At 34.8% G+C, this 12,179-nt stretch overlaps 1 protein-coding gene across 17 annotated transcripts in view; it reads right to left on the bottom strand.

Annotated features, from left to right (window-relative positions):
* Window positions 1–12,179, bottom strand: part of FIP1L1 (factor interacting with PAPOLA and CPSF1) — a 75,647-nt gene that overhangs the window by 23,066 nt on the left and 40,402 nt on the right. For all 17 annotated transcript variants that reach the window (XM_072748993.1, XM_026016520.2, XM_026016518.2 and 14 more), the window contains 2 exons: window positions 11,177–11,270; window positions 9,157–9,313 (listed from right to left, as the gene is read on the bottom strand). In XM_072748993.1, coding sequence (XP_072605094.1) covers window positions 9,157–9,313; window positions 11,177–11,270 — 251 coding nt within the window. The remainder of the gene's footprint in view (window positions 1–9,156; window positions 9,314–11,176; window positions 11,271–12,179) is intronic.

A 12,179-nucleotide genomic window follows, 5' to 3' on the forward strand; every position in this document is an offset into this window, starting at 1 on the left:
GAAATGCAATACAAATCAATTCCTCAGTATTATCAGATGTATTTTCAAAATACAACTACAAAAGTTTAGTATGTGATATAACGTTGGTTCAACGTAATTATCAATAAAAATCACTATTTAGTACTTGACTTTTGTTAACAAGAGAAACAGCATTAGGAAAGAGAAAATTGGTCTCAAAAACTCCTGTCCTCATCCCCAATACTCCCACCTTCCTGACTGACACACACGCTGCCTAACCAACAGAGTGGAATTACACAAGTATTGTGTTTTACTGTTTCCTTTATCTGTAAAATGAGTAGGAAAAAATGTTTATTTCCCTGGAAAGCTTGCCTAACAGTAGTAAGAATAAAATGTCTAGTATTGTAGGCCAAAGCTTTTGGAAAAGTAATATTCAAGTTCTAGAACGACTGGATAGGTTAGTGGTTTTGAAACTTCAGTGACCACCAGAATCACCTGGAGAGTTGATTAAAACACAGATTGCTGGGTCCCTCCTCTAGAATTTCTCATTCAGTAGGTCTGGAGTAGGGCCAGAGAATCTGCATTCCTAACAAGGATGGGATGATGTTGCTGAGCAGAGATCATACTTTGAGAATCAATGAATGAGATCCTAAACTTCTCTATGGACTGTCAAATATACAAAAGTAAATTCCATTCCAAATTTTTATGAAACTAACAAAGCATGTAACACCCTAAAGTAAAATAATACAGCTGAATGACACCCTACACTAACTACCTGGTATCCTCAAAAGAAAGAGAATTAGATTTACGTTTTTCCTGTAATGCGTACTCTTCAATGGGAAGTATGGACCTGAAATCCTATCTGGGAACTGAAGGAATCTCAGAGGCAAAGCAGCAGAAAGGCAGTAGCCCTGGGATACTTACTGAAAGGAATTTAACTATATTTTTTAAACTCACACAAAATTAATAGAAGCTCTGCAAGTAACAACAACAACAACAACAACAAAAAACTGTGGATGAACTCATTCTCAATGCAGCCCATCACTGTTTTTCTAAGGCAGAAAAGTTTATCTGCTAGGTAGCCTCTGACATGGCTTCTAATGATCCCTGACTCTCGTATTTATGCCTCCTTATACCTTTGGTATATATACCCTCCCCGAGTATGGACTGGATATAATGACTTATTTCTAACAAAATCCAGCAAAACGATGGGATGTCACTTCTGTGACTAGGTTATAAGACAGTGACTTCTATTTTGCTGGTACCCTCTACGGTTTTCTCGGCATGCATGCTTTCATGAAGCAAGCTGCCTTTGGGAGAGGAAGTGAATCTTGATTTCAACAGAGGTGAGTGATCTTGAAAAAGAACACTCCCTCAGTCCAGCCTTTAGGATGACCATCTCAAAGTCTGTGGCAGACTTTGAAGCAGAGGACCCACTAAGCCGTCCCCACATTCCTAACCCACAAAACCTATTCAATTAGTAAATGTATGTCTAAGCCACTACATTTTGGAGTGAGCTGTTACTCAGCAGCAGCTAACAAATACACCTAATAGCTACCTATCATTTCTCTATTATGTTCAAGTGAAAACAAAGAGCTTGACAGAATTATGCAAATTAGGCTTCCAAGTTCTCACCAGTAACTTCTGAATTTCATCAGCACTATTATGATACAAATAGATAACCTTGATCACTTTCTTTAATTCTCACTGATTTCTATGACTAAGTAAATTCTGCACAAAGTAACTTGAATACCTAAACTCAAGGTTTATAAAAATCTCTAAATGTTACCTTTACTACATGCTTTTCTGTGCATCAGTATTTTTTAAATTTTAATTACACACACACACATACATTGTCTAACATCTACCCTTTAAAAATAACATCCTATTCTGGGTTTACTGAAAATACTGATAAACTACTGGAATTTTTTTAAATATAAAAAACAAAAGGAAAAATGAGTTCAGTTCTCAAAAAATTCAAGAAATTCTTTTTTAAAGGTATTTCCAGAAAACATTTGTTTGGCAAACAGCATCAATTAATATGCAGATTTGCTGTGTAAGACCAAAAATCTTACAGAACTACAAAAATTTGCTTAATAAATATATTCATAAAATAGCTTCTCAAAACTACTTCCTCAAAGGTGTGGATATTTATCCAGTATAGGCCAAGCTTTTGCCAAAGCAGCAGTTCTTAAACTGTTATGTGAAGATTCCAGGGGGGGTCTCCAAGACCCTCCTAAGGAATCTGCAAGGCTAAAACTACTTTCATAAAAACACGAAGAGGGCAGCCCCGGTGGCCCAGTGGTTTAGCACCTGCCTTTGGCCCAGGGCATGATCCTGAGGACCCGGGATGGAGTCCCGCATTGGGCTCCTGATGGGGAGCCTGCTTCTCCCTCTGCCTGTGTCTCTGCCTCTCTCTCTCTCTGTGTCTGTCATGAATAAATGAATAAAATCTTTAAAAAAAAATGAAGATACCATGAAATCTAAATGTTATCAGCAGGATATTGATTTAATCAACTAATGATATCACCATAAAATGCAGTACTATGTGACCATTAAAAATGAGGCAAACAGTAAAATGTCAGCTAACTGGATGTTTAAAAAAACAAAAACAAAAAACCAACAAAAAAAAAACTCGTTCCTGCTCTTTATAACCTCCATAATTTCTCTACCTACAAATATCTGTGTACGCACTTCAACATGAGAAATACTTAAAAAAAAAAAACTTTTAAAAGACACATTATTGGGGTGAATATATACAGAATGCCATGATTCATTTCAACATAGTTAACAAAACAGGCTTTTGGACAAAACTGCCTGCTGGTTCTATTCTAGCTATTGCTTAAATTCTTTACACCTCAGTTTCTCTTCTGCAAAATTAGAGTAATGCCTCTTTCAGATATTAAGAATCATATTGAGTTAATACATGAAATGTGCTCAGAACAGTGCCTTAAATAGTAAATAAGCTTTTGATAAATATTAGCTACTATTAGCTATTACAGTGACCCTTAAAAAACAGGAGTTTGAATTGCACAGGTCCACTTAAATGTGGATTTTTTTTTTTATAGCATGGACCTACAAATGCATTTTCTCTTCTTTATGATATTAACATTTACTTTCCTCTAGATTACTTTATTGTAAGAATATAGTATATAATACACATAACATTAAAAATATGTATTAAATGACTATTACAATCAACAATAGGCTATCAGTAGAAGTTTCTGGGTGGTCAAGTTAAATGTGGATTTTTGACTGCTTGGGGTATTGGTGCCCCTAACCCTGGTATTTTTCAAGTGTCAATTGAATTTCTACTAATACTCAGTGAAAGCATGAAACTGCACTAATATATTTCTGAGAAATCTAACACAATAGAACTACTGGGTGGTTCACTAGGTGATAAAAATAATGAATTTTCTGAAAATTAAGAAAAATGTTGAATAATCCATGTTTTCAAGCTACTGTTAGTAATGGTAACAGAAAACCACATTAAACACTTTTTCATTTAAAAAAGCTACTCCAAATGTCACATTAATTTGGGACCAAGGGTCTCTATATGTTTGCTGTATTCTCCAAGAAAAAACCTCCACTCTTCATACAAATCCTGGCAAATATTTTGTTCTGTAACGTTTCAACTGTGTCTGTAGATGTGTTTTTGAGGGGGGTAGGAGGCAGTACACCTCTCCTTGTCTGGTGTTTGACAGTAAAAGTCGCCTGAATGCATGCAATCTCTATCACCTCATCATTGTCAAGGAGTAACTATCTACTTATGCAATGAGTCATGCCTGGAAACGTAGCTCTAAGAGTTGACCAGAACTTTTTTTTCTCCAAACCAAGGCATTTGTGAGAGTGAATATTATTATTTACGCTGGGATAAAAGGTACAAAGTAGGGCCTATCCCAGGCACATCTGGATGTATCATTCTATTAGAGAAAAAATTCTTTTTATGAAAAGATCAACACTCCAAAACATGGGTATAATACATCATTACAATACTGTATCATATACAGGCCTATAATCTTGAAAGAGTACACGTTTCAAAGTAAATGTTAACAAAGACAACATTAAAATCCGTTTAATTTCTCAAAGGATTTTCTTTTCCTTTCTCCTTTTAGTATTTCTCTAGAAAGCAAAAAGAAAACCCAAGGTTTCTCTAAAAAAAAAATGGAGTACTTTTTAGGCAAACTTAAAAAAAGATTCCTCAGCCACAGCTTTCTTTCATTAGCTGCTTATGATTCTTAAGGTGATCCAAATTACAGTGAACTCTATAGAACATACTGTAATCATGTCCTTCTGTGGTAAATGGTAACTGAAGATGTGGCTTTAATCAAGGCCCCTACTCAGAGGGGAAGGATCTGTATACCCATACTGTTATGGGAAGCTAGTGCCCTATCTGACAAGTGTCTGTGTGACTGTACCAACTGTCAATCTGAAAAGCTCCCTGGTGTTATGGATACACAAATATGTTAACTCAATCAGATGTCTTATTTAGGGAATTTCAAGTATACAAAAGATCTCTGTGATTAGCACTGCTGGGAAACACTGATGGAAATACAGACTATGGAAAGAAAAAAAAAGACTATGTTCTCTCCCAACAACTCACAACATAGTAAAAACAAGGAATAATTCAGATACAATTTACAAATATCTGGTTTTAGTATGAACTAATTATCTCCCTGCCTCCAGCAAATATAACCGTTAGATACGACTTAAACCAGCATCAGAAATCCTCTGAATCAGTATCCTTAAGTGTTGATAGGACAGCATGGAAATTCTAAGAATAAGTAATCAAAGGAAATCTGGAAAAGTATTTAAAATATAGAAAGCATGTAGTTGAAAATTAACATTACAGGTACACCTCATTTTATTGCACCCACTTTACTGTTCTCCATAGTTACTGTTTTTAAGAAATTGAAGGATTGTGGCAACACTACTTCAGTAAATCCAATGAAGTTATTTCCTTTTTCTTTTTTTTTTTAAGATTTTATTTATTAATCATGAGAGGCAGAGAGAGAGAGGCAGAGACACAAGCAGAAGGAGAAGCAGGCCCCATGCAGGGAGTCCAATGAAGGACTCGATCCTGGGACCCTGGGATCACGCCCTGAGCCAAAGGCAGACACAAAGCCACTGAGCCACCCAGGCATCCCTGGAGTCATTTCCCAGCAGTGTTTACAGATTTCATGTCTTTGTGTCACATATAATTGTCACAGTATTTCAAGCTTTTTCATTATTTTGTTATAATGATTTGTGATCACTGATCTTCTGATGTTACTGTTCAACTGCTTTGGGACACCACAAACTCTAAGTCTATCTAAGATGGCAAACTATCAGTAAATGTTTGTGTGACTGCTTGACTAACCAACCACTGCCCTGTCTCTCCCCTCCTCTCCTGAGACAGAATAATGAAAGTAGGCCAATTAATAACCCTTCAATGGCCTCTAAGTGTTCAAATGAAGAGTCACACATCTCTCCCTTTAAATCAAAAGCTAGAAATTATTAAATTTAGTAAAGAAGGCATCCTAAAAGTCAACTGGCTGAAAGCCAGGCTCTTGAGCCATACAGACAAGTTGTGAATGCAAAAGAAAAGTTCTTGAAGGAAATTAAAAGTGCTACTGCAGTGAACACAAAGCAAACTAGCCTTATTAAAAGTATGGAGAAAGTCTGAGTGGTCTGGATAGAAGATCAAAACAGCCACAATATTCCATTAAGCCAAAGGCTAATCCAGAGCAAGGCCCTTATAACCCTCTTTAATTCAACGAAAGTTGACGAGATGGGGAAGTTACAGAAAAAATGTCTGAAGCTATCAGAAGTTGGTTCATAAGGCTTAAGGGAAAAAGCCCTCTCCATAACATAACAGCTCAAGGTGAAGCAGCAAGTGCTGATGTAGAAGCTGCAGCAAGTTAACCAGAAGACCCAGCTAGGATAATTCATAAAGCTGCCTACACTGAACAACAGATTTTCGACGTTGACAAAACAGCCTCCTATTGGAAGAAGATGCCATCAGGGACTTTCACAACTGAAAAGAAGTCAAGGCCTGGCTTCAAAGTTTCAAAGGACAGGCTGACTTTCTTGTTAGGGGCTAATATGCAGCTGGTGACTTCAGGTTGAAGCTAATGCTAACCATTCTGAAAGTCTTAGGGCCCTTAAGAATTATGCTAAGTCCATGCTGCCTGTGATCTATAGTTGGAACAACAAAGCCTGGATGACAGCGTATCTGTTTACAACAATGGTTTACTCAGGATCTTAAGCCCACTGCTGAGACTACTGCTCAGAAAAAGAGATTCCTTTCAAAATATTACTGCCCATCGACAATGCAACTGGTTACCTAAGAGCCCTGGTGCGGAGACATACAAGGACATTAACGTTTCCATGCCTTATAACACAATATTCCTTCTCAGCCCATGGATCAAGGAGTCACTCTGACTTTCAAGTCTTATTGAAGAAATACATTTCATCTCGTAAGACTACAGCTGACACAGACAGAGATTCCTCTGACAGATCTGGGCAAAGACAACTGAAAATCTTCTGGAAGGGATTCATCATTCGAGATGCCATTAAGAACACTCGTGACTCATGAGCAAAGGTCCAAATAGCAACATTAACAGGAGTATGGATGAAGCTGACTCCAAAACTCACGGAGCACTTTGAGAGCTTCAAGACTTCAGTGGAGGAAGGAACTGCAGCTGTGGTGGGAATAACAAGAGAACTAGAGAGAGAAGTGGGGCCTGAAGATGGGACCGAATTGCTGCAATCTCATATAAAACATGAACGGATGGGGGGCTGCTTCTCATGGATGAGCAAAAAAAAAAAAAAAAAAAAATTGGTTTCTTTACACAGAACCTACTCCTGGTGAAGATGCTGTGAAGACTGTTGAAATGACAACAACAGACCTAAAATATGACCTAAACTTAGTAGATAAAGCAGCAGGCATCAGGGTTTGAGAGGACGGACTCCAATTTGGAGGAAGTTTTACTGTGGGTAAGATGCTTTAAGACAGCATCACTGCTACAGAGAAATAGTTCATAATGGAAGAGTCAATGGATGTGGCAAGTTTCACTGTTGTCTTATCTTAAAAAACCGCCACAGCCACCCCAACCTTCAGCAATCATCACCCTGATCTATCAATCAATAGCCACCAACATCAAGACAAGACCCCAAGATCAGCAAAAAGATTATGACTCACTTAAAACACAGATGATGGTAAACATTTTTTAGCAACAAAGTATTGTTTAATTAAGGCAGGTACCTTATTTTTTAGACATAATGCTACTGCACACTTAACAGACTACAGCAGAGTATAAACATAACTTTTATATGCACCAAGAAACCAAAATTTCATTTGATTCTTTTTATTGCAGTGGTCTAGGACTGTAATATCTCCGAGGTAAGCCTGTAAATAAATAACTTAAACAAGAGAAAAATAATGAGTGTTACTCTACAGCATAATGTCATATAAATAATCTGAACATTATTAAAAGATACTATCCTTATAAACAGAGTTATATGGCAAAAAAAAATGGAAAAGGTTTGTCATTTTGGAAAAAAGTATACTTCTAGATAATGCCAGTGTCTATAAGCAATATACTTTAGAACTTCTAAATATTCTTATACCAAAAAGTATTTATTTTTTCACCATTTTTCATACTCTCTCTCTCACTCACTTGTACCACTTACTCTTACAGCAGCTAGTGTTGACTATATAAATTATTAGCAATCTGGGGATATATTATGTTAGCTAGTAATACAAAAGAATTCTTTTAAGCCACCTTTAATACCTGGTAAAGTTAAAATAAGATTACCAATCAATCTAGCATAAGGACTATTAACACATACATTGATTATCTTCCAGTGTCATTAAATCAAGTATGTTCACAATTAACTATTTCTACATTTTATCACGTTCAGTAGACAAAGGACTCATCTATGAATCCCTTAAGTCTTCATTCCTTTCCCTTTTCCTTTAGTTAATTCTCATTGTACAAAAGACCAAAGAGTTACCAGTCCAATCACAACCTCTGAAATGGTTCATGCTCCAGAACAAGAAATTCATTGAATTTTAGAAATAATGTTATCTGGAGTAAGCACCTCCAACATATCCAGCCTTCTCTTTCCTCTGCTTTTGAGACAACCCAATCTCTAAATCAGACGTCTTTCATAATAATTTTCTTTTCCTTTTTCAAGATTCAAGTGACAATGGAAGGGAATCAAAGGTATTGTGGCTGAAGGGCCAATGCAACAGCTGACATTTAGAGACGAAGGATGAATACTATAGGGAAGGACTATTCAGACCCTTTATTTGCCTCAGTATTCTGATTACAAATGGCACCTTAAAACAAGCACAGCTCTCTTAAAATGACAGAGTGGACATGGCTCTTTTAGTATAAACTGATTTTAAGAGAAAGCAAATTTTAACATATCTCACACATGCAATTATAATTAGGACCAGGAGCTAGTTTTTATCATTTACTACTGGCACTCTCCCTAGGAAGAAAGTAATTGTCACCTGAATCAATCTTGTCAGTTTCACTAAAAACTGATTAAGGGGAATAAATACTGGAAGCTACTGGACATAAAGTAACGAAGACTACTGGATGTAAGGTTGAAAATACAAAATTTGGGGATTATTTGTCAATTTTATCTATTGCCATCAATAAAATAATAAATCAAAAGTGGCTCAAAATAGGATGGAAATTTACTTTAATTTTGTCTTGTTTAAAAGAAGTAAATACCAGGTACCTGGCACCCAGAAGCAGTCTCCTAAAAGGAAACCAGTATACAAAGATGACCAGACTGAGATTTTCACTTCAATCTCTTCATAGGATATATTTTTTGAATTTTACTCCAATTCTAAAAGTATCTCTGAAACTTTTTTTCAAAACCAGTTAACAAGGTTTACAATTCAATATGGATTTATACGTATAAAATTAGCAACCATAGTGATCACTACTTTTAGATCACAATTTTAGTATCTGTCCATTCTCTATTTTGGTATATTCTCTTTGCTATGCTAATAGCACGTATAGATCTGTTTCAGTATGAATTTACTGAAGATTTAACATAAGTTTCCTAATTTTAATACAGTGTAATCAATGAAGATTTTATTTTCAAGTATATATATTGTAACTGTAAGAGTTAAAAATAAAATAAACACTCATGGTTATTTTTCTTTCAAAATCAAATGTCTTATTTACTATTTACCTGGTGGTGGAATCAGAGGTGGAGCAGTACTGACAGTTGGAGGAGGTGGAAGAAATGGAGGAGGTGGAAGGTGGGTGGGAGGAGCTCCTGGGGGGAAAAATGGAGGTGGTTTGCTAAAATTGTTGTCTACTTCAGTAGCAGATCTTTCAGAAAGGACCTAAAATTAAAGCACAGTTAATTTAAAAAATGAATAAATGTTCTTGTCTAAGATTTAAAACTCAATAAATTCATTTAAGAAACGAAGTAGAAAGTTTTATTCAGATATACATATTTTGAGAAGGTAGAAGTAATTTTTTCTGTGTGTGATATTTATGTATATATACAGATGTGAATATACATTTACACACACTTTTTAAGATGTCCATATAAAGCCTAGAAAAAATGAACTGAATCATTACCAAAAAATGTAGTAAGAAATAATAAAAACACTCTAAACAAGAGTACTTCTAAATTAAGTACATTATAAATATAAGGTAGTATTATCTGTTACCCAATCAATTACAGTATTCAAATTAAGGCAATGTAATCATTAATCACAAATGCCAGCATTAAGAAATTAACATGGCAGTAGAAATGGATATTCACTGTACTAGGGCTTGTCATAGTCAGGTTGCATGCATTAATAAATAAGCAGCCAGATATAAAATAACTTTTCCATGTGAGCCTTGTAATTTTAAGAACAAGGATTTATACTTGAAAAGTAAACATGTTTACAAAATACTGATCTGTGTAAACAGGTCAGCAAACGTAAAGGAGACACACAGAGAAATCTGGATTTTTGTCAAGGCTCCATGAGGGATTCCGATGTGTAAACATATTTGGGAAACAGGAGAAACATCCAACATAATGCTGTAAGTTTAATTTATACTTCTAAAATCATTGTTGGCTAAAGGGTATCACTTAAACATATAATCCCTCTTTTCATTAACTTTTCCTACATTATAAGTACAGTAACTTTTGTAATGCTTATGCTGATAAGCTATTTTTTAAAGTAGCTAACAGAATTATTTTAAGAAATCATGGCATTTTAATGGTGGGGGAAAGAAAAGAAAAGAGTGCTATCTTCCAGTTTAGAAATGATTTACTCTTCAGGCTAAAAAGATTAATTTACTAGAAGTAATGAAATTCAAAATACTTTGACATTTTTAAAATAAAAGTACTCATGAAAAGGTAATAACAAAAACCAGTATGATCAAGTTAGTATCTGAAAGTCTCAGTTACTAAAGTTCTAACTCGAATCCAAGTTACTAATATCAACTCTTTCATTCTTTCACTTGAAAACAAAGGAAATCTACTTCCCTCCAAAATGACATGTTAAATTATGGTATATCCATATAATGAACTATTTGAAAGAAATTTAAATATTTTTAATATAGAAAATGGGGCAGCCCGGGTGGCTCAGCGGTTTAGCACCGCCTTTGGCCCAGGGCATGATATCCTGGAGACCCGGGATCGAGTCCCATGTCGGGCTCTCTGGATGGAGCCCGCTTCTCCCTCTGCCTGTGTCTCTGCCTCTCTCTGTGTGTGTGTGTGTGTCTCTCATGAATAAATAAATAAAATCTTAAAAAAATATATATATAGAAAATGCAAATAATAATTTTTTTAAAAAAAGATACACAAAAAATAATTATAACAGTATATCCTAATCTTGTCTGGTGACAAGGAAGAGATGTATCAGAGTGTTAAGAGTGGTTATCTTCAGATGCTAGAATTATTGGTGGTTTTATTTTCTTCTTTACACTTTTCCCGTATCTTTCCCTTTTTTTTGGTCCAAGTAACCTACATGTTATTTTTTACAGCAAAGGAAAAGAAATCTTACTAAAAAAGATCCAAAGATAATAAATTCTAAATGAAATAGCTTTTGTAATAAAAGGGTGATTAATTCCATATTTTAAATCTTCTGTGTAGCACCTAAAGTACCTAACATATAGCATAGTACTATAAATGTATATTAATACATTAAGTTAGAACATAGATGTAATCCTTCAGCTTAAAAATTAATAATTTTAAAATAGGAAACCTGTATGTTGCTGTTTTCATTTGCCCGTCGCCTTCCTTCAACTCGACTAATTGTTATAGTCTGACCAATAACATCAATTGCTCCAGGTAATCTCCTGTAACATAGAAATTGAATCAATTCAGTTTCACCTAATTAGATGTTTGAAAAATAACACAAATACTAGGTGAGACATGAAACCAAAGACCTTTTGCCATGTACTTTAAAATAAAACCAGATCACAACACACATTGAAAAAAAATTCACTAAGTTAGTTAGATCTTACTACTTTGTACTGTCATAAAAGCTAAGCTTTATTAGTAAGCTGGAACAAACGTACCTAATGATGGTCATGTTAAATTTAAGTATTTTTATAGGTTTTCTTTTAGATCTCCTGTTTTTTAATAGTCTCCAACTAAATTTATCTTTGTGGAATTGAATCAGGTAACAAATGCTAAGCAAATGGAAATAAAAATTTTTGGCTGCTATAATTGTAAAACATGTTATAGTTCTATTACAGAAACTTAAAAATTCCCCCAAAAGACTTGAAAAGAAAGAATGTTCATTTTGATACACACTGTATTTTTCTTAGTGATTTATTCCAAGAATTAGAAAGTATAAAATGGGATCCAATTTTCCATTTCTGATAACTTGCCTTTAAATAGAAAATTTTAAATATTTAAATGCCTGCCCCACTCCAGTTGTATTTATAATCCATTAAAGTTTAAGTATATGAGTAGATGGAAAAAGTCTACCACAAAATAATGCTGCAAATTTAATGAGGAGAAGATAGTAAGTTACATTTTAAAAAATGTTAAAAGCCAGCTAGTAGTTGAGGATTTTATTAAAGCAGATATGCTTAACAAGATAGAAAAGTCAGTTGAAAGAAAAGGCAATGAAAAATGGATGCAAATTAGATGAATGTCTCTTCATCTCTACTTTAGTTCTCTAAACAATCCCGCCTTTAACAATTTTAGAGAAGCAAAACACTACAGTACCATGGATCTTTCCACAGTCATCACAGTTA

This window comes from Vulpes vulpes, chromosome 2 (genome assembly GCF_048418805.1).
Source record: "Vulpes vulpes isolate BD-2025 chromosome 2, VulVul3, whole genome shotgun sequence".
In the NCBI taxonomy this organism is placed as follows: Eukaryota; Metazoa; Chordata; class Mammalia; order Carnivora; family Canidae; genus Vulpes; species Vulpes vulpes.